Source organism: Elephantulus edwardii, unplaced genomic scaffold (genome assembly GCF_000299155.1).
Source record: "Elephantulus edwardii isolate Elephantulus edwardi_28Jun2011 unplaced genomic scaffold, EleEdw1.0 scaffold00074, whole genome shotgun sequence".
Lineage (NCBI taxonomy): Eukaryota > Metazoa > Chordata > Mammalia > Macroscelidea > Macroscelididae > Elephantulus > Elephantulus edwardii.
Genome location: NW_006399824.1, coordinates 2,409,040 through 2,432,659, shown reverse-complemented (window position 1 = coordinate 2,432,659; position 23,620 = coordinate 2,409,040). Strand labels below are relative to the sequence as shown.

At 46.7% G+C, this 23,620-nt stretch overlaps 1 protein-coding gene across 1 annotated transcript in view; it reads left to right on the top strand.

The window, feature by feature from the left end:
- ADAMTS14 (ADAM metallopeptidase with thrombospondin type 1 motif, 14) overlaps positions 1 to 23,620 on the top strand; it is a 96,643-nt gene that overhangs the window by 16,142 nt on the left and 56,881 nt on the right. Inside the window, exon 3 of the mRNA XM_006889041.1 lies at positions 14,800 to 14,959. Within this exon, the coding sequence (XP_006889103.1) occupies positions 14,800 to 14,959 (160 nt within the window). The remainder of the gene's footprint in view (positions 1 to 14,799; positions 14,960 to 23,620) is intronic.

Genomic DNA, 23,620 nt, shown 5'->3' with positions numbered 1-23,620 from the left:
TGTGTGTGTGTGTGTGTGTGTGTGTGTGTGTGTGTGTGTGTTTGAGAATGAGAGAGAAAAGACTTCACTCATGGAGTTTTTGGATATGCTCAGCTTTTGCTTGTCATTCTTATCTCTAAAACTTGGAAGCTAACTTAAAACCCCAATGAACAGTTAGTGGGAATTGAAAGTCAAAGAGAACCTTTTGTCACATGTCCCACGTCACATTGTCGCTACTTTTTCAATTTTCAAAATATTTGGGGTGGAGTACTGTTATGTACAGATGACTTGTCATAAAGCATCAAAACAAAAGCTCCCCAGGTGTCTGATTTCCCTCTGCTTTCAGTATGTAGCTGACAGGGCAACAGGAGTCCCCAGCAGAGACTAAGCTGAAGGTGAGGTGATTTGTCAGGATATAGTCAGACCTCAGTGAAACTCTTTTGCAAGTGTATTTCTTGAAGCCCTTTTGTCAGCTGTTGCACTTTTGTCCACCAAATATTTATGTCTTTGATCTGAACAGAAAAGACCCCCCTCCCACCTGAGTAGGGCCACTTAGAGCCCACAACCTAGATTCCTGTCTGCCGCTCAAAGCTGGCAGGAGCCTGTGCTCAGAAGTCTGGCAAGCCACTGGTCTGGACATGCTGAGACTTTGATCTTTGTCACCTCATAATTCATGTTCCCTAGAAGGGGAGACTGGGTAAGCACGCTGCCCCTAATCGGCCACCACATTTTGTTGGAAAGCAAATCTCTAAGGGAGTTTGGTGCTGGAGGTTTGACCCAGCAGCTATTGCTTTAAGGTGGCTTTGTTCGGAAGGCTATCCCAGGGCTCAGAGGAGTGCTTGTCCTCCTGCTGCTCCTGGCTAGAAGATGGGCAGACAGACCTGGAAGGGGAGCGCTGGAAACAGATGCGAGAGCCGCTCTGGCTGGCTGAGCTGAGCCAGGGGCGTTCTGGGGAGCTCACAGCTGGAGCAAAGGAGGGGAGCCTGTGACATGTGGGGCAGTGGATGGAGTAGACAGGGCTGGAGGTTTTGTTGCTGATTGCCTAAGTTTCCTAGTCTACTACGATGCAATACTGTAAAGTAGGTGATTTTACATAAGATAAATCCATTGTCTTGCTCTTTGACGCTAGAAATCCACTGTAGGACATTGGGTAGGTCGATTCCATCTGAGGGTTCTGAGGCTAGACCTTTTCAATTTCCTCTCCTCGCTTCTGGTTATTATTAGCTGCTGCCAAATAACTCAAACTCACAGTGACCTCCTGTGCAATGGAACAGAGAGCTGTCTAGTCCCAGGCCATACCCATGCTTGGTTGGGTATCAGACCCTTGTGATTCATATATTTTTGTAGATTGATTTCAAAAGTAGATAACCAGACCTTTCTTCCTAGTCTATATTATTCTGTAAACTTGGCTGAAATCTGCTCAATATCTTAGCAATATGCCAGCCTCAGCTGACAGGCGGTAGTGGTACACATGCTGCATTGACTGATCCACTCCGCTGTCTCAACAGTCCTGTTAGAATCCAAGTCACCTTGTGATTCTCCTGCTCCGCAGCCTCCAGAGGTCCCTACCTCGCTTGGGCAGAAGCCGACCAGGCCCTGGCAATCATCCTTCCTCACTGCCCCACTCCTGACGCCTCCCCTGGATCTGAGACAATTCAGGACTTGTTACCCCTCACCTTCAAGCCTTTGTCCAAATGCCACCTTCATGTGACATCTTAGCCCTAGGGGATGGCGTGGGGGCGGCAGATTTTCATCTTGCCTCACTCACTGCAGGAATTCATCTAGTCCCTGACTTTAGACATTTAAGATGTCAACCTCCAGTTCCCTTCCTTTTCCTGTTTAGTTTTTCTTGGTGGCACACTGAGCTTCTACTCATTTTTTGTCAGACTCACCTTTCAACAGAACACTAGCTCCCCAGGAGGCAGAATTGCTCAGCATTGAGAACAGGGCTTATTTAAGAATTTTCTGATGAATGGGGGAAAAGTGTATGGTGTTGCAGGCCAAGGTTTACCAGTTGCCAGGTGCTGTACAGTTGGTTGAGACTCCTGGACACCCTGCATGTGTCAGAACGGAGCTGTGCCCTCTTAAGTCTCTCAGAAGAAAAGGAGTCTCGGTGGTGTGGTACTTTACACGTTGCGCTGTTTATCGAAAGATCAGCAATTTGAATCCAGCAACGCTCATGGAGAGGAAGATGGGCAGTCTTCTCTCCTAAAGATTTCCAGCTTTGGAGACCCAATAGTAGGTCACTCTAAGTCAGAATTGACTTCAGGACAGTGAGAAGCAGATTGCCAAGTCTTTTCATTTGTAGATTTTAATTATCGACCTTTTTGGTTAGTAGCTCAGCACATTAACCATTTACATTGGCAAATAAGCAAACAAAAAACCCAAAAAATAACCAAACAAACAAAACCCAGAACACAGAAACCCTCAAACCAAGCCCACTGATGTTGAGTTGATTCTGACTTATAACAACCTTGTAACATGGAGTAGAAATGCCCCTGGGGTTTCCAAGGCTGTTTGGCTTTATGGAAACACACTGCCACATTTTTTTCTCCTATAGAGTGGTTGATATGCTTGAACTACTGACCTTTTGGGTCACAGCTGAGCTTTTAACTTCTGTGCCATCAGGGTTTTTAATCTCAAGCTAAATGACAGAACCATATGTAAGCATGTGACATGAGTCGGAAGCTGATCTATTCTGCTTTGTTCTATATTTTTCTTACTAAAAACAATTTTGGTTGCTTTGCATACAAAATTCACATACCTTGTGTTTCATTCATGTACACTGTGCTTCATAAATTCCTCCATTCACATTGCGTTTCGTGTGATCATTCCCATATACTGTGTTTTCTTTCTCTTGTGCTTCTCCAACTTCAGACCTTCCGAGGGGAGCTCTCCAGGATCCCATTCCTTCACATCCCTCATTTACCTCTCAGTACAGACTTGCCCTGGGTCAGACCCATACAGAGCATCTGACCTGCTTGATCTGATTTGAAGAAGGAAAGTTTGAAAGCCACGTCAGTGTCTCCAGGCCAAGATGCTTAGGAATTGTGTGAAATGGCCTCTGCAGGGGGGATCTGGCTGGACCTGGGCCCTGGGGCCCTCTCTTGGACTGCCTTCAGTCATGGGAGGGCTAGAGGCCCCTCTTCCCTGTGTGCTTCTGCTGTCTGCTCATTGCATCTGAGTGATTGGTTCCAACTGCAGTGTCTTCCTCAGTTCAGAAGCTGCCTCTCAGCTCGGGCCTGGCAGCCTGCACTGCCTCCTGGCGCTCAAGAGCTGTTTCCTGTCTCTTTGTCCTGAAGCCACTGACCTCAGCCAGGACTTGGGGCCAAGTAGCCTTCCAGCCCCGAGCCTGGTGGCCTGGAGTGTTGGTAACAGAGGGAAAGCCTTTGGAGCCGCGTGGCTCTGGGCACTGAGGAGTGGAAACTGAGGAGTGGCTGCAGGTCTGCCAAGAGCTGCCTGGACTCTGGCTGAGCTCAGGGTGGGGGGGTTTGTGGCCGAAGCGTGTCTCTGAGCACCTGCAGCAGGAGGCCCTGCTGTCCTGGGCCACTGCCTCTGGGAGGGAGGGGAGATGTCGTTAGGTGCCTTCGAGTCAGGCACCACTCAGTGACCCTGTGAACAGCTGACCTGACCCTTGCCCTATCCTATGCCATTCCCATCATCTCCAACATACCTGAGCCTATTGCTGAAATCGCTGTGTCAATCCATCTTGTTGAGGGGCTTCCTGTCCTTCGCTGACCCACCATCTTTCCAAGCCTTGAGGTCCCTTTCCATGGAATAGCCTCACATGGTTATGTGTCCATAGTATGAAAGACAAAGCCTAGCCGTCCTCTAAGGAGCAGTTTGCCTGCACCTTCTCTAAGATGTATCTATTTGTTCTTTTGGCAGTCCATGGGACATTCAGTACTTTTCTCCAGCATCACAATTCAAAGGCATCAATTCTTCTGTCATCCCTATTCATTGTCCAACTCTCTGATGCATCTCAGGCGATTATGAAGACCATGGCCTGAATCAGGCGTCCCTTAGTCTTCAAACTGACATCATTGCTCGTTAGCATTTTTGAGAGATCTCTACCAGCAGACTTTCTCAATGCAAATATTTTTATTGATTTCCTGATTGCTTTATACCAAGGGCATTGATTATTGATCTAGAAAGGAGTAAAAAGTATCTTTCTCTCTCTTTTTTTTTAAAAGTTCCTCTTGTGGCTTAATGGTAAAAAGTTGTGCTGCCAACCCAAAGGCTCATGGTTCTAATCCATCAGCTACTCTGGAGGAGAAAGATGGCCAGTCTCTTCCTGTACTATTTACAGCCTCTGAAAACCTGCTGGAGCATCAGCTATGAATTGGTTCTGACTTGATGGTACACAACAGTATTGTTGTTGTTATGTGCTATTGAGTCACCTGCGATTTATACTGACTATTTGTACAACAGCTCTGAAGCCTTCCCTGGACTGAGCCAGTCTCACTGACTGTAACACACCTACTCCCATTGCCCTAGTCACTGCATCAATCCATCTCATCTGGGGTCTTCCTCTCCTGTGCTGTCCCTCCACCCTTCCAAGCATGAGGTCCTTCTCCAAGGACTGGTCCCTCCTGGCCATGTGCCCAAAGTAAGTGAGATGAAGCTTCAAAATCTTAGCCTCTAAGGAGAAACTTGGTTTCATCCTCTCTAAGACAGACCTATTTGTTTTCTTGGCAGTCCATGGTATTGCAAGACTCTTCTCCAGCACCACAACTTAAAAGTATCCATTCTTCTTCTGTCATTCTTAATCACTGTCCAGTTCTCTGATACATAGCAAGTAATTGCGAAGACCATGGCCTGGATCAGGCACACCTTAGTCTCTAGACTGACATCTTTGCTTCCCAGTTCTCTGGAGAGGTCACTGACAGCAGATTTTCCTAATGCAATTTGTCTTTTGATTTCCTGATTGCCAAGAATGTTGATTGTGGAGCAGAGCAAGCTGTAACTGTTAACAACCTTGATCTCATCTCTATCCCGTTGTTTAAGAAAAAGCCCTGGTGGCACAGTGAGGTAAGTCTTAGGCTGCTAACTGAAAGGCCAGCAGTTCAAACTCATCTGCTACCCTCATGAGAACTATGAAGAGCTCTGCTTCCGTGACGATTCATAGCCTTTGAAACCCTTTGAAGCAGCTCTACGCCCCCTGTAGGGTCTCTGCGAGTCAGCATGAACTTCGTAGCAATGGGATTGGTGTTTCTGGTTTTGGTGGTGTAATGAATTAAGTATTGGATCATTAACTGACAGAGAGATGAACCCACCCAAAGAAAAGAGGACAGGAAGACACCACCCCTCAAAGGTCCCCAGAAGCGCATTTTTGTTCACTGTTTCCTTTGCTCCTCCTAACATGCTTGTGTTTTCAGATGTAGAAACTGCAGCTAAGAAGGTAAGGTGATAACCCGATTCCTTACTTGGGGCGGAACCCATGTGCAGCTGCCTCCACCTCACACCAGCTGGCAGAATTTGGGGATACAAAGGGAGAGTATGTTGTGTTGTATTTGTCTCTTTTTTTGAAATTTTGGAATTTTTTTTCTTAGGGAGAGATTTATATAAAGTGGTTACACTGCATAAAACTGGATTTTTTTTTTAAATTAGGGGAAAGATGGAACAATTAGAAAATACCTGAGTCTGAAAACCCAGTTACTATCCAGTTGACTTTGACTCACTGGCATTGCTCTAGGGCTTTCTTCTAAGGTGCCTCTGAGTGGACTTGAACTGCCAGCCTTTTGTTTAGCAGTTGGATGTGTTATGGTTTATACCACCCAGTGATCCCTTTAAGAGTTTATGGAACAGGAAACTGCCGACAACTTTGCTCTACCTTCTTCTGTCTGGATGTCTTTAAGATGAGCCTGCCACAGTGTTTCTTAGTAAGGACATAACCCTCCACGGGATTCAGTCCCTGGTGTTTTCTCTTGGTGATTTCTTTTCATTGGAGAACAGGTAGAAGCCAGACCACAGTAGAACCTGGAGTTAAGGCCACACTTTGCCTTGGTGCTGCTTGTCACTGACCCACGTGCTGCCCTGGTGAGTCACTAGGTTGCCAGCAAAGACAAACACCTGGGTAACACCTGCTTCCTTCTAGATGCTCTGTGCGTACGGTGTTCTTGGAGCAACCCCACTAAGGAGGTGCTGTCTTCCTTCTGAAGCGCAGTGACATTAAATGATTACATGTATTGAAAGTGGCAGAGCCAGGATTTGAACCTAACAACTCTGGGTTTACAAAGGCCTCTGCGTTTACCTATCACCCTTATTATATTACTTTTTTCTCCTGAAAAGGATTCCTGCTGCAAAAGGAATGAACCCAGAAGAACCTCAGTAGCCTTCCACGCAGTATCTCGAAGGATGTGTGGCCCCAAGTGGTCATGAGCCTGGAGCCTGTGGCCATTGGCCATCCCACATAACTGTCCAGCCAGTGGAGGCTCTTCGCTTCCTGCTGCTTCCTCCGTGTGCTTGGCCTGATCCAGAGTTCTCCTGGAACCCGGGTGGGGTGTGCTGCGGCATGCCAGTGCAGGGCCAGCCTGGCAGTTCTCCGTCCTCCCGGCACTCCTGCCTCCTGTCTCTCCCCAAGGCTTTGGCTCCACGTTAATCAGCTTCTAGACTTTCCCCGGCTGGGCCGAGGCCTTAGCAGCGCCGGCCTCCAGCAAGACTCCCATAGCTCCGCGCTCTCACATCAGGTTTGAATTATCGGGAATCTCTACATCACAGGCCTCCCTCTGAGCACACTGACTGACTCATGCTTCTATGGAAGCAGGCAGCGGGGCCTCGTGCGTGCTGTGTCATCTCCCTGCTTCTCGGCCCCATCTCCCTGTGTGTGCATGTCATTTACATGCGTGTGTGCTAGCCCATGTAAGTGACTGTTGTTTCCACATGTGTCACTTCCCAACGTGGCATCCCCATGCATATGTGTGAGTTCCACGAGTGTCTCATCCTCCTGCGTGTCTGTTTTCTGTGGGTGTGTGTTGTGTCTTGGTGTGTAGGTTGTTTCTGTACATGTGTGTCCTCCCCACACATATGTGTCATTTCCATGTGTTTTCTGCATACATGCATGCCACCTCAGGCTGCATCCTCTCCCTGCTGAATGCCATTTGCCCGTGTGTCTCTCATCTCCGTACATGAATACCATCCCCACACATATGCCTTCTCCATGCGTCTCTGTTGTTGCCATGTGCATGTGTCATACTCTGTGTGGGTGTGTATGCCATCTCTGTGTGGGTGGCGTCATCTAGTATGTCTATTATCTCTATGAATATGTGTCTGTATGCGGGTTTCTGTCCACGAGTAATCTCCACAAATGTGCATTTTCTCCACGCACGTGCATTACTACTGTTCATGTATACATGTAATCCTGACCTACAGGTGTGTTATATCCACAGGTGTGCCCTATATTATGGATGTGTGTCATCTTCATGTATCATATCCATGAGCATCTCTTGTGCACATATGTAATCGTTGTATGTTACGCATACATGCGTGCCATCTTCACAAGTGTGCCTTCTCCACATATATGCCATTTTTGCATATCAGAGTATATATGCTTTGCTTTGCATCCTTTGAGTTTATCAGCATGGTGTATATATGGAGTTCAGAGACCCTGACTGTTCCAATGCCCAGCTCAGGCCGCCTCCTCCATGAAGTCTTCCTGGTCTGCCCATGGCCTTCCTCTTTCTAAAAATAGTCACACATGTTTGCACCTCTCATGCTCCATGTGCTCTCACTTGCTACATCTGATTGCCTGGCTTCACTTTCTTGAGAGTAGAGGTTGGTCCTTCTTTATTGTCCCTGCTCACGTCACAGCCTGCAATAGATCCTTCATAAAAAACAAAACAAAACATAAAACTGTATTGAGTGAGGCTGAGGGGGAGAGGGTTCCTCACCGTGTTAGTTGTCCTGGTAGGAGGGGAGGTGGTCCCAGGCTCTGAGGATGTGTGGATGGAGCTGCTCCCTCATGTTTGTAATGAACCAAGTCTTAGTACTGCTCAAGTGTTTACTGACTTGTGACAAAGCCATGTGAGGCCTTGAAAATCTCAGACCTGCCCTGCCCTCCTCTCGGTTGCTGGCTGGATGAGCTGGGAAGTGATACTGTCTATTGAAATGGAGGAGACGGGAGAAATAGGTCTGGGAGCCAAACTCTGCAAGTTTGTGGTGCTCAGTGGAGATCCAGGGTTCCTGGCAGAGTTCTGTGTCAGTACTGCTGTAAAATCATATGTAATTATTGTGAAATCATACTTGGAGTTGAGAATCCCTGGATGGCACAAATGAATAACACATTCGACTCCTCCACAGAAGATTGGAGGTTCAAGTCCACTGGGGAGACATTGGAGAAGAAAAACCCTGGTGACCTGCTTCTGAAAATTCCCCCGCTGAAAACCCTTTGAGGCGTAGCTCTACTCTCTCACACACAAGGTCCTTCTGAGTTGCAGTCAGCAACAGCTGTCTTTTTCATGTGAGGTCAAAGCCAAGGTGATAGTTGGGAGCCGTCTCCAGGCATACCTAGAACTGTGGTGTCAGGAGAATGCCTGTTGGAGCCTGGGGCTAGCAAGATAAAGAAAGGATCACAGGCTTTGGCCATGTGGAGGGTGATCCTGACAAAGGACAGCTTCAGGAAAGTGGTAGCTTTTAGAAACCCTTCTGGGTTGGGTAGAGGAGAGATGCTAAAATGTGCAAGTGAACGCTGTGACTTTAGACAAGTCTGCTGTGGAAGGAAGCAGAGATAGATGTGGGAGGAAGGAATATGGGGACTCAAAGATCGGAGGCTCCAGGGTGCTGGATTGTGGGTAAGGATGAATCAGGAGAGAAGGGGAGGATGGTGATGCTGGAGAGAGGGATATGAGCACAGAATTCTGTCCTCAAGCAAGTGAATGAGCGGCAGTCTTGAGCACAAGGCCAAGGGACCGTGTATTTCTCCATCTGCAGCAGACAGGGAATAGGTGGGTGGTGGATTGAACCAGGATAGAGGCATCTTTAGGAGAGCAGGAAGGAGGTAAAGTGAGTGAGAGTTGTGGGTCTTTGTGAGAACATGATTATGCTTGCGGACCAAGCAGTCCATGTGCTGAGAAGGGTCTGGAGGCTTGAAGATGGGATTGATGGCGGGAAGGCCAGAGATGGAGCACTTGATGAAGTTCAATGGTAGCTGGAGTCAGAGCTCGGTGATGGTGGAAGGATGGGAGCTGTTGCTCTGGGGTTCCAGCAGGTGATGCGGGGTGGAGACAGATCAGCAACTGACTGTGGCTGGGGGGTAATGTGCCTGAGGTCACCCCTGTAGGTACGCCTGGGACGGGAGCTGTTTCTAATCAAGACCCAGCATTGCTCTGGCTGCTAAGGGTTTTGTTCACTTCCTGACAGTAGAACAATTAAAGATTAAAAGCGCAGACTCAGACATGGCACAGCTCACCCACTGTCACCAGGGAATCAAGCTCTTATGATGGAATTTCCAGCACATGTTCAGACTGGAGAATGTTCTGTCCTTGGGAGATGGTGGGATGAGCAGGTGGGAGGTGGCTAACTCTGCTTCTTCTTCCTTGGGGACAGTGACCCTGGCTAAGCTGGTCTCAGAAAGGGAAGGAAGAGGAGCCCTGTCCCTCCTGATCTGCTTCAGTTAAGATTCCAGCCAAGAAAACCTACACAACACTTCTGCTCTATACCCCAGGGGTCACCAGGGGTTGGAGTCCCCTCAAGGAGTTTTCGGTTTAGCGTAGAATACACAAAAGTGACAAAACCTGACTATTGGAGAGTTTCCATGTGGAGAATCTGATTGTTAGGCTGTGCTGTGCTGCATGGCTTGGTTGAATGGAATCACCTTGTTTGTTGCATGAAGAGTCTTTGTAAGAGACGTTGTTGCATATTACAAGTTGGAAACAACTTATAGCTGACCCTTCAGAGGATTTTCATAGGCAGTAAATCATACAGCAGGAGATTGAATATCTGTCTTCCATGGAGCAGCTGGTGGATTTGAACCGCAAGACTTTGGGTACACAATACAACCCCTTACCACCAAGCCATCAGAGCTCCCTTCTAAGATATCTTTCCTATTTATTTTCTGTTTCTAAGAGAATAAGGTGTGAGTAGAAACAGATATACTTGATTTTTTTTTCAGTCCACTGAAATGATTTCCTGAGGGTTTTCCCCCCTTTATACAGACATTTGATTTGATTTTAGTGGTTTAAAATTAACCCCCACTTTTCAGAAATATAAATATCTCATAAATTGAGAAATGAGGATAATTTAGTGAGGAGACAGAGCCAGCGTGTTCTGCTGCCAGTCTGTCTGCCCTCCGTGGTGCCTGGTTTCCTGAACCGCAGAGGGGCCAAGCTAGGAGGAGACGGAGCCAGGGAAACTGAGGTTTGGTGAAGAAAAGGCCGGTCCATCCTGTCTCCTACGGTCATGACCACCCGCCTTCCTATCCTCTTCCCAGGGGGAAGCTCTCAGATCTGGAACCAAAGTACCTGTGGTTATCCAGGCTTAATGCAAAAGAAGGGACGAGGACAATTTGTTGTGACATCCTGCCCTTGGTCTTGGAGGTGGAGGAGGAAGTTGGTGGAATCTGCAGTCACGGATTTGTTTCCCACATTGTGTATTTCAACGCTTGGGTCTGGTTCTTGTGTCCTGCAGTTCATTTGGTGGGGGAAAGGCTAGATTCCTTAACCTTCTCTGGGGAGAGGCCCGAGGGTGTGGAGGTTGAATCAGACCCAGGGCTCCTAGGAATCTGGATTACTTCTGGTAGAGGGGGGCTGAGGATGAGATGTGGGCAGTGTGTGGGGGTGGGAGAAAGGGTCCTTTCAGGTTGGGAGACACCCTGCAGGGAGTAAGGGGCGTCAGTTCCTTTTATGAGATGTGGCAGCTCTTCTGTTCTCACCTCCCTTGGAAGGAGGTGCAGTGCCTTCCATGGGATGGTTGTTTTGCACAAAGTGAGGCTCCTGCTGGCTCTGTGTGGGCAGACCAGATCTGATGCCCACAGGTTTGGAGTTGGGACCATGAAAGTATAAATTTCTTGATTCGTGTGGCCCCCAGTGATAGAAGCAGACCCTGGGGTGACCCAATGTTAGTGTAGCATGGTAGTTAAGAGCCACCAGAACTGAGCTGCATTGTAGTGTTGGGTGACTTTGGACAAGCCATTTAACTATTCAGAACCTCTATTTTCTCAATCGTAAAATGGTCCTAATAATAGTGTTGACATCAACGGGTTGTTGGAAAGATTAAAAAAGACAGTATATGTATAGAATTAGTGGCAAGCCACTAGGCCACCAGAGCTCCCTTTATTAATACTAGCAAGATAATAACATTTTACAATGACTAGGGATGACAGAAAGAGAATTAATGCCTTTGAGCTGTGGTGCTAGAGAAAAGTATTGAATATACCATGGACTGCCAGGAGAACAAACAGGTTCATCCTAGAGAGGGTGAAACCAGTCTCCTCCTTGGAGGCAAGGATTCTGAGGCTTTGTCTGACATACTTTGGACATGTTGCAAGAAGGGACCAGTCCTTGGAGAAGGACGTCATGCTTGGAAGGATGAAGGGACAGCGCTAGAGAGGAAGACCCTCGATGAGATGGATTTATTCGGTGACTGGAGTAATAAGGGTAGGTGTGTCAGAAACAATAATGTTGGCACAGGATAGAGCAGGGTTCAGAGCTGTTGTACATAGGATTGCTGAGTCGCAAGTGATTTGACAGCACATAACAACAACAACAACAACAAAATGTGGGCTGTCAGAAGCCAAGGTTTCAGCTAAATAAGATCCCAAGAAGATGCCTACATCTTGAGAAAGGGAGCTTTCTGTCTATGGAGAAGCATCCAAGTGAAACTTGGATGTGTCCTAAAAGGACATTTGTTGGGATATGGAAGCTAGAGACTGGGACTGGCATAATAATTTTCAAAGGTCCATGATTGTGGGCTGGAAAGCAAGGGGTGGGCTGGAAGGCAGTGGCTTAGTGCCCAGTCCTACCCCCATCCAGATCATTCTGGAAACTTATATGAGGTACTGAGATCTGGCAGCCACACTGAGTTTTCAGGCATTGGATGGGGAGTGCCAGATTCTGAAGAGTCTTCCTTGTGCTTTTGGCTCACCAGGTTGCAGAGATGAGGAGGGCTTTGGCAAGCCTGGTTGGCATAATTGTGGCTGGATGAAGTAGAAGCCTTCTGGCCTGGGCTGTGTGGTTTTCTTGTCCTGGAAATGCTTGAACAGGACTAAGTCACTCTAAGTGTAAGACAAAGGTGTGGAAAGAAGGATGGGTGGAGTGAGTGGGTATGGGTCGTCTGAAGGAGACTGCATAGGTCATCATGGAAATAGACCCAGAGGGGCTGCACAGGCTGGGCTTGTAGAAGTTAGGAGGCCATGGCCTGGATCTGGAGATGACCAGCTGCCCCTCCCATCCTGCAGTCCTCAAATGTCTTAAGAAATGGGCTCCTTCTCTTTGGGATTCTATAAGTGACGCTCAAGGGCAGAGGCCCTTTGACTTGGCTATCATTTAGTATCCAGGTTGAGGCTCACCTCCTTCCTGCCAGCCTGTATTTCATGCTTGGCACTTTCACTTGTCCCTCCCCCTGGTATGCCCCTCTTACCTCTGCTGGCTTTCTTTTGCCAACCTGACAAGTCTCTCCTGATGAAATCTTCACTTTTCCTCTGGCCAGGGACAGTGAGCATCTTTTCTTGGGGTTTCTGGAGGTGAGACTTGGAAAGGAACCTGTGCTTGTGTATGATGACAGAGATGTATCTGGAAGATAGGACCAGATCGTCATGTCTGAGAGATGTGCTAAAAGGAGAGATAGAAAAGCAGCTGAGAACATTAGGGACCCTCACTTCCAGCCCTGCTGCTGCCATGGTTTGGTCATGAGGTCATTCCATTCCCTTTTGGGCCAAGAAAGCTTGGGTTGAATTTCTGTCCCTTGCACCCTTCAGAGCCCACATACATGTTCCCTCAGCCTTTGTCTGTGTCCTCACCCTGACCCCAGAACTCATTCCTTTCTGGGCCTGCCCTGCAGACTCTAAACAATGTTGATGTACCTGCTGTGAATTTGGAACTAACTCATAGCTGGCCCTCCAGCAAGTTTTCAGAGGCTGTAAATCACACAGGAGGAAATTACCTTGCTTTCCCAGGAGCTGCTGGTGGATTCAAACAGCCAGAGAGGCATGACCTTTGGCTAGGAGCACAGCTCTGTGGACTGTGCCGCCAGAGCTCTGTTAAACAACTCATAACTGGAAGCTGTTGTTGGGTGCCATTGAGTCGATGTGTAGTGACACGGTGAGCAACATATCTGAACCTTGCCCTAACCTGCACCATCCTCTCCATCTCTGATGTGCCTGAGCTCGATGTCGGCGATGTCGGCGCCACTAGGCCAGTTAATCTTCTCAGTTAATCTTCTCTCTTTCTCTGACCCTCGACCTTTCCCAGCATGAGGTCTTTTTCCCAAAGGCTAGCCCCTTCTGACAACATGCCCAAAGTATGTGAGACTTTCATGTGAATAAAAGAAACCTGAAAAGAATGATGCTGCCATTTCTCCTAGAACATTTTTCAGTCTTGACTGAATCTGTTTAGAGGAACAGAAGTAAGGTCCTCTTGCTTTGGAGACACAGTGGTGTTTGTATTTGATCAAGAATCATTGAGAGAAGGGATGTGAAAAAGATTTGCAGCCACTGGGAGGCTCAGTGGTGCTGGATGTCCAGTAGGCCTTGTTTGTTCCTTAGGAAGCAATCTCAGAAGAGTCTGAGGTGGGAAAAATAGATGGTATTTAGTTTCATAAAACGGCTGCTTTAAAGAAAACCAATGAAGGTCCAATAGATGTATAAAAATGGTACCTTCTTTCACTCTGTGTTCACAGCTGGGTCCCCAATGCCTAGGTTAGAAAACAGTTGATGGTTATTTGTTGAATGAGTGACCGAATTCAGCAAATATTTATTTCTTGAGTGCCTCCTGTTTTCCAGGCTCTGTGATAGGTGGGCCGGTTTTAGCACTTTTTAAGACATGACGTGTGTGTTCGTGTATGCAGCTATGCATACACATTGAGTTTCATTGGCCGCTGTGATAAATGCCTCCATGGAGTGCTAATCACACATTTGCTGGGCTTGGCCAGGGTTAAATTTTTTATGTTTTTATTTCCAAGGCAAACACCTGCTTTTCTTTAAAAAAAGAAATATTTTGATGCAGGGGGGGAAAAAAGACATTAAAAATAGAGTGTGCCCTCTTGCTGTAGCCTCTTGGCTGGTTGAGTGCAGATGAACATTTAATGCTTCTCCTTGGAGTGAGTACTTGTGAATGCAGCATGAGTGCACACACATATAGGCTCTAAATCTGAATTCATAGTACTCTGTGTTGGAATGTGGCACCAGACTTACCTTAGGGATAAAAAACATCTGCTGCTAGGGTTTCTCCTCTTCTGCCTGTAGATAAAAAAACCCCAGAACACCCATGAACTCATGTTTGGGGTTGAAACATGGCTCCCTTATGTGTATATATATCTATCCCTTGTAATTAATTGGGTCTTTCATACGCTTTGCTCTTTTAAAACAATACGACCCTTTGTTTAAGTGAAATTTTATGTGTAACCTCATGATCACATTACATAGTAAAAATGAGTCTGCTTTGCATGAAATGGGGATGGGATTTTCCTGCTCAGCTCTGTGCTACCTCCCCTCACTTCCTAAACAGGGTCTCAGTATACTTCCTGGAACCCTGGGACTCCCCAAGGCCCTGGAGGAAGAGCTGTGGGCTGGTTGCATTCACAAGGGTTCACCTGTGTGTCTGCTGGGTACTCACACTTCTTTCTCTCCTCTTGTACCCCTTTTTTCTACCCACTGTACCCTTGGTTCAGGCTGGCTTGATCCGTACAGACAGAACCGACTACTTCATTGAGCCTCTGGAGCGGGGGCAGCAGGAGAAGGAGGCCAGCGGCGGGAGGACACACGTGGTATACCGCCGGGAGGCCGGCCAGCAGGAGTGGGCAGAGCCTCATGGGGACCTTCACAATGAAGGTAGGCTGGGGAGGGGTCCCCATTCTACCTGTCCACACCTTCGTGGGGATGATCTCATCTGTAAAATGGGACTGGGTTATGCAAACCTATTCTTTTAGCAGAGGCATCCCAGTGGGTTTTGTCTTGTTATGTGCTGTTGGGTCAGAGCTGACTCATAGCTGACCCTGCATTCGGTTTTCAGAGGCTGTAAACTGCTCTGGAAGAGACTACCCATCTTTCTCCCATGGAGCATCAAGTGGACTTGAACTGTCTGCTTTTGGGTTGACAGCATAACTTTTTACCACTAAGCCATCCAAGCTCCCTCATTAGGTTTTAGGAACTATTAAAATTGACTGGAAGGGGGGGCCCGAGAAACTGCATGTCCTTCCAGAAATTCGGAAGTCTCCGGAGTTCTCCGAGAGCCTCAGCATTGCTTTCCATGTTATTTTTGAGCGTAGAAGGTGGAATGACCATCATTCGCTCTCTCCTATAAAAATCATCTCAATTATGTGGGAGCTGCAGGAAGGAGAATTTTAGAGCATCAAAAAGACTTTCCCAGTGTTGGGGCATCAGGGTCAGCTTTGTGTGGGAGAGAACACTTGTTAATCTCGGCCTCATCACTGATTACAGCATGGCCTTTGGCAAGTTACTTAATGGCCTTGTGCCTCTTGTTCCTAATTAGAAAAGTAGAGAAAACCCTTGTCTACGGTCAAGGTCGTTATGTGCATTGGTGAGAGTGTGTATCAAGGGCTGCAACATGGAACTTGACATATAGTGGTTCTTGGTAAGCGGCTCCCCACATTACAATATTTTTAAGGGAAGCCAACAACATATTGAGGACAGTGGTGGTTCCCAGGTTTAAATCCCTGTCAGTTCACCTCATATGTAGTCATTGCCTTTGTCAGAGGGCACTCTTGTACCTCAGTGACCAGCACAGGAAGCTACACTGCTAAGGACTCGGTACTCATTTTCAAGTGAAGAAAGTGGTGCTTCTCGGAGGCTGTGACGGACTTCAGAGGAACTTCGCTGTGCCACAAGGCCCCTTAGACCAAAAGCAAACAAGAGGCTCAGGGAGGAATCTGGTGGGGACAGGGCGACACCCCAGTATGGGGCTCTGGCAGGGTTGGACGCAGCATGAAGGAATGCCTGGAAGCCAGTTGTCCCTGAACACAATGCCTCCTTTGAAGCTGCAGCTGCTCTCGAAGTGTCACTCATAGAGAAGCTGCAGTACCCAGAGCCCTGGGGGGCTTTTGCAGGCCTGGGAGTTGGTTTGAAGGCATGGAGATGAGGGGCAGGGTAGAACTCAGGTGACTTCAGGGGTGGTTTCACTACCCCCTGCACCAGGCTGGGAAGGTGACAAGCTCCCCTTGCGGTTACTGTATTTGAGGCCATTTCTGAATGGAAAGACCATAAACCACCTCGACTGGGGAAAGACCTCTGAGAAGTCCAGCTCCTGAGCTGTGATTTTGGTCCCAGTCACATCACCCAACACTGTGGGAAACTGACCCCAGGCTCAGCAGAGTCGAGTCCAGGAGCTCAGATCCCTACCCACTCTCTTGTCATCTCCAGCTCCCATGGAGTGTGGTCAGTGGTGCTTCACGAGCCCAGCTGTTTGGCCCATCTGTTCTTCTTGAGACGAACAAAGGGTGATGGTGAAACCCTTGAAAACTGGCCTGCACATGCCTATTTTAAGACCAGGGGTGGGTGTGAACTTAAGAGCGTGGAGAAGTGATTCCGGATGCACCTGTCTCCATCCACATTCTCATCACTGTTAAGATGGAAATTTTCACCTCATCCCCTCAGGTCTACTTTTTTTGGCTATTGAAGAAAAGCCTCAGAGGCGTGGCCAGCTGGTCAGAACTTGCTAAGTGGTCGCTAAAGAGGCTGTGAGGAGCCAGCTAGGAGGCCTTCACACGGATCCTAGCCCCTTGAACTTTACCCAGTGCTACCCCAAGCAGGCTGTGAGTTCTTAGGAACAGACACCAAACCAGAACCATCTTTGTGTCCCGTAAAGGAAGCATATCAGGGAGTCCACATGCTGTGTTTGTAGCCAAGCTGTGGTCTGAAGAGGGAGGGACTCCTGCTATCTGGGCTCCCCTTGTAAAGGCCTGGCAGGTGCCCATGACTGTGGGGTGAAGTGGTCACTACCCCTTGACGTTCAGGCTGACTGTGACTGCTGCTTCCTGAAGTATGTGTGGGTGTACCCCTCATCCTCAAGGAAACCCTAAGAAGAGTGAAATCCTTTATTTACTCAAAGTGTCTGGCGCCATTTCTGAACTGTTCAGAGTTTGAGGAATAGATTTCCTGGCATGGACTGCCTCTTGAGAGCTGACCCTACCGTCTCTCAGGGGACTTGGCTTTGACCCTGGAAGCTGTACCCCAGTGCTCCCACGCTCTTACTGTTGTTTTTCTTTTTCTCCTTTCTCAGCCACAGCCCACGCTCTTTCAACACCCATCAACCTCCTTGTCTATTCTGAGGAAAGAACTCACCTGAGTGGGTGTGTGTGCTCTGTGGACAGAGTTCTGTCTCTCACCCTCTAGGTGCAGCCAGCCGGCATCTGTCTCATTGTGGTGTTCAGTTGACTCCAGCTCGAAGCTACCCTGCGAACAATAGATCAGAACCCTGCCCTCTCCTGCACCAGCCTCTCAATCTCCGTGCTCAAGCCCATTGTGACAGTCACTGTCAATCTGTCTCATAAGGGTCTGCTTTTCTTTTACTGACCCTCTACTTCTCCATGCTTAATGTCTCTTATCCAAGGTCTAGCACCTCCTGACAACATACCGCAAGTATGTACAGTGTACCTTTGCCTCTAAGGAGCACTCTGGTTGCACTTCCTCCAAGACCGATTTCTTTGTTCTTTTAGCAGTCCATGGAGTATTTGATACTTGTCACCAACGCCACAGTTAAAAAGCATGGATTTTTCTTTGATTTTCCTTACTTATTGCCCAGATTTCACCTTTGTCAGCAGCAGTTTAAAATATCATGGCTTACTTAGATCAGGCTTACCTTAGTCTATAGCACTCTAAAGAGATCTTTGACAACAGACTCTCCTAATACAACTCACATTTTAAATTTATTGACTGCCACTTGAGATATAAGCTATCAGATCAAGAGCTGGACTATTGGAGATAGATGTTGAAGGGAGTGGGTGGGAGTGGAAGGGGATGCTGGTGGATGGTGGAGCAAAGAAATGGGTGGGTCAATACACTTCTGTCAAGGGCGGGGATAATACTGAAACTATTGATTAATTCCTCAACTGGGGAATTATCTTTCATCTGCTTTTTTCCATAAAATTCTTGTCTGTCAGATACTTTTCTAAATCTGAGCATTCAGATAAGATAGACAAAGAAGAAGAATTGGTGATCCACTTCCAAAACAGCAGGCCTCTGAAAACCCTGTGTACAATAGAACATATGTAGACTAACAGGGCAACTGAGGTGGAGCTTTCAAGTATAGAAATACAGAGGAAGAGGAACAGTTATAAGCAGACACCAGTGATTGGGACTTGGAATGTGAGAACCATGAATGTAGGAAAATTAGATATTGTTAAGGAAGAAATGGAATGGTATTGCCGAGATGAGATGGACTGTCACGGGGCATTTTGAGTTGGACGATCATATGATCTATTACTCCGGAGATGAAAAGGTGAAAAATGAGGTTGATTTCATAATTAAAAAAGTCATTTCTATTTATATCTTGAAATACAATATTGTGAGTGGCAGGATAATATCCATACGCACACAAGGAAGTCTTAATGAATACCAGCAGCCAGAGCCAAAGGGGAGGAAATAGAAGATTTCTACCAACTTTTATTGTCAGATATTGATTGAACATGCAATCAAGATGCATTAATAATAATTGGTGACTGGAAAGCAAAAGTTGGAAACAGAGAAGAAGGATCAATTTGAAAACATGGACTTGGTAACAGAAATGAAAATGGAGATAAAATGACTTATTCATTGCAAGTATGTTTTATAAGAAACATAAACCCAAGTTATACACATGGATTTCACTTGATGATATGCATAGAAATCATATTGATTACTTCTGTGGAAAGAACTGCTGGAGAAGCTCAATATCAGCTGTGAAAACCAGGCCAGGTGCTGATTGTGGAACAGATCATTAACTACTAATATGTAAGTTCAAACTGAAGTTGAGGAAAATTAAATAAGATCCGCAGGAACCAAAATAAGATCCACAGGAACCAATATTGAATCTATTCCACCTTAATTTCAAAACCATCTCAGGAACAGGTTTGAGGCCTTGAACACCAATGAGCGAAGACCAGATGAGTTGTGGGAGGATATCAAGGGTATCATCCAGGAAGAGTGCAAAAGGTCATTACAAAGAAGAGGATGGAGAAAAAACCAAAATGGATGTCAGAAGAGACTCTGAATATTAGTGCATGGAGCCCCGAGAAACCAAAGCAAAGGGAATTCAAGATATTAAAAAGCTGAACAGAAGATTTCAAAAGGCAGCACGGGAAGAAAAGGGAAAATATGCCAATGAAATATGCAAGGAACTGGAGTCAGAAATTCAAAAGGGCCAAACTTGCTCAGGATTTCTTAAGCTCAAGGAACTGAGGAACAAATTAAAACCGTGAGTTGCTATACTTAAGGATGCTTTGGGCAGAATATTAAATGATCCAGGAGTATTAAAAGAAGATGGAAAGAGTATACAGAGTCATTGTACCGAAAGGAATTGGCAGACACAGAAGAATTTCATGAAACAACATATGAGCAAGAGCCTATGGTGATGAAGGAAGAAGTTCATCTTTGTAGGAATTAGCAAAAAATAAAACCCCAGGAATTGATGGAATACCAATTGACATATTTCAACAGACAGATGCTGTCATGGACATGCTCACCAGGTTGTGCCAAGAAACCTGGAGGACAACAACCTGACCATCTGACTGGAAGAAATCCATATTTATTTCCATTCCAAAAAACAAAGTGACCCAACATCAAACAACATCACTAATATAACACACAAGCAAAATCCTGCTGAAGATTATCCAAAAACGACTGGAACAGTACCTGCTTCACAGAGAGAGTCCTTCCTGTGTTTAACTGGATTTCTTGGACACAGTTCCCCCTAGTCAAGGCCTTCCGCTTCCTGTTCTTCAGTAGAGTATTTCCTGCTTATGGTTTGGTCTCTGCTTAGATGCCACCTGTTCCAGAAGTTTCCCCAGTTCCTTGGTCTTGACTTATGCGTCCAATGTGGAAACCTTCTCCAGTCAGTCCTGTCACAGCCCTTGAAGCTACCATATTGTTTTTCATCTGCCACCTGGGCTGTATAAGGAGAAATGTGGCATCAGGATTGGAGGAAGATTTATCAACACTGTGTTTTATGCAGATGACAGCTTACCCGGGAGGCTGGGCTCTATGAGGAGAAATGTAGGGTCAAGATTGGTGGAAGATCTATCAACAATCTGATCTGCGTTATGCAGATGACACAACCCTGCTTGCTGAAACTGAGGAGGACCTGAGGCGCTTGCTGCAAAGGGTCAAGGACTGCAGCCTCCAATATGGATTGAGGAGGCTCAATATCAAGAAGACAAAGATTCTCACCACTGAGCCAATTGGCAGTATCATGATAGATGGTGAAGCGATTGAGATTGTTCACAGCTTTAGTTTGCTTGGCTGCACAGTCAACACTCTTGGCACCAGTAGCCAGGAAATTAAAAGATGTATGCAGTAGGAAAGTCTGCTGTTAGGGACCTCTTTAAAGTACTGAAGGACAATGATGTCACTCTGGAGACTAAGGTGCTCCTGATACATGCCATGGTCTTTGCAATCACTTGCTATGCATTAGAGAGCTGGATAATGACTTGGGATGATAGAAGGAAAATTGATACCTTTGAGCTGTGGTGTTGGAGAAGAGTATTGAATATACCATGGACTGCTAAGAAAACAAACAAGTTCGTCCTGGAGAGGGAGAAGCCAGGTTGCTCCTTGGAGGAAGGATTCTGAAGCTTTGTCTGATATATTCTGGGCATGTTGCAAAGAGGGACAAGTTCTTGGAGAAGGCCATCATGCTTGGGAGGGTGGAGGGAGAGTGCAGGAGAGGAAAACCCTCTATGAGGTGGATTGATTCAGTGACTGGGGTAATCAGGGTAGATGTGTCGGAGACAGTGAGATTGGCACAGGATAGAGCAGGGTTTAGGGCTGTCACTATAAATCGCAGGCGACTCGACGGTACATAACAACAACAGCAACCTCTGTTAGACTAAGGGTTACCCAAGGGCAGGGATCCCACTTTGGTGACTCACTCATGATCTTTCACCTAATTCATATGGCACCCTTCCTGCAGCCACACCCTTTGATACGTGCAGAGAATGTTTCTTCACCTGGCTCCATTACCTGGTATAAGCTCAAATATTTATGGATGTTGTTGTTGTTGTTATGTGCCATCGAGTCTCTTGTGACTCATAGCGACCCTTTGTACAACAGCCCTAAACTCTGCTCTGTCCCATGCCAGTTGCACCGTCTCCAATACACCCACCCCGATTACCCCAGTTACTGAATCAATCCTCCTCATAGAGGGCCCTCCTTACAACATGTCCAATGTATATTAGATGGAGCCTCAGAATCCTTGCCTTCAAAGAGCCACCAGGTTTAACCCTTTCCAGGAAGAATCTGTTTGTTTTCCTAGCAGTACATGTTACCCTCAATACTCTTCTCCAGCACCACAGCTCAAAGGCATCAATTCTCCTTCTATCATTCCTAGTCATTGTCCAACTCTCTGATGCATAACAAGTGATTGCAAAGACCATGGCCTGTATCAGACGCACCTTAGTCTCCAGAGAGACACCATTTCTCTTCAGTACTTTGGAGAGGTCCCTAACAGCAGACTTTCCTACTGCAATACATCTTTTAATTTCATGGCTGTTGCTGCCAAGAGTGTTGACTGTGGAGCCAAGCAGACTAAAGCTGTCAACAATCTCAATCTCTTCACCATTCATCCTGATGCTGCCAATTGGCCCAGTGGTGAGAATCTTTGTCTTCTTGACATTGAGCCTCAATCCATATTGGAGGCTGCAGTCCTTGACCCTTTGCAGCAAGCGCCTCAGGTCCTCCTCAGTTTCAGCAAGCAGGGTTGTGTCATCTGCATAATGCAGATCAGATTGTTGATAGATCTTCCACCAATCTTGACCCTACATTTCTCCTCATAGAGCCCAGCCTCCCGGGTAAGCTGTTTTGCATACAGGTTGAAAAGGTATGGAGACAGGACACATCCCTGATATATGCCTTTCCCAATTTTGACCCATGCAGTGTTTTCTTGCTCTGTTCTGACCACTGCCTCTTGGTCCAAGTATAGATTTCTCATTAAAACAATCAAGTGTTCTGGGATTCCCATTCTTCTCAGAGTTAGCCACAGTTTGTTATGATCCACACAGTCAAATGCCTTTGCATAGTCAATGAAACACAGATATACGTTCCTCTAGTATTCCCTGCTTTCAGCCAAGATACATCTAACGTTACCTACAATATCCCTAGTACCACAACCCCTTCAAAATCCAGCCTGGACTTCTGGCAGTTCTCTGCTGATGCATTGTTCCAGTCTTTTTTGGATACTCTTCAGTAGAATCTTGCTTGCATGTGAAATCAATGATAATGGTTTTAGAGATTAATAATGTTGTTGTATATCACAGAGTTGGAACCACCTCATAGCTGACCCTTTGGCAGGTTTTCAGAGACAGTAATCACATGGGAGGAGATTTCCCCATCCTTCTGCAGAATAACTGGTGACCTCAAACCACATGCCTTTGGGACCGCTGCACAGCTTCTTGCCACTAGGCCACCAGAGCTCCCTAGAAATTAGTAATATACATATCTAATCTCCAGGATGGGCAGGTCATTGAGTACTAAGGCTTTGAAGTCCTTCTCAGAAGGCTCATCCTCCTCTCCTGCGTTCTTAGTCTTTGGAGCCCTTTCCTTTCCAACAGTGTCCTCATGCATCCTCACTCCACTGTCACCACCAGTCCTGCTCAGCTTTTCATTCAGACTAGGGTGTGAAGGACTGATGGCAGTTTAAGGTTTTACCTTCCCCACGTGTATGCACATTCTAACAGGGACTGACAGTTAAAGATGGTGATCATCCAGAGCCATGAGCTTTCACTTAAACAGACCAGACAAGTAACTTAATACCTTGAAAAATCTCATCTTGTTACTGACAAGCTGCATAACCAAATTCAATTGTAAGGATTAGATAAAATGATCTATGGACTGTCACATATTTTTATAAATCACATTTTATTGTAACACACAGCATCAGTCATTTGTTCATATGTTGTCTGTGCCTACATAAGGAATCCTGGTGGCGCAGTGGTTAAGTGCTTGCTCGCTGACTGGAAGGTCAGCGGTTTGAACCCACCAGATGCTGGGAGGATGATGTGGCAGTTGGCTTCCACCAAGGTTGCTGTGGTTTTAAGAGCCATCAGTTGGCCCTGACACACCGTGACTCCGAGTGCGGCCGTGAGAGACACTACCTGATCCTGCATCATCCGCACAGTTGCTGCTATGCTTGAACCCATGGTTGCAGCCGCTGTTTCAGTTCATCTCGCTGAGGGCCGCCTTCTTTTTCAGTGACCTTCAACTTTGGCTTAGTGGTAAGGAAGTGTACTGCCAACCCAAAGGTAGGTGGTTTGAATCCGCTAGCTGCTCCATGGGAAAAAGATG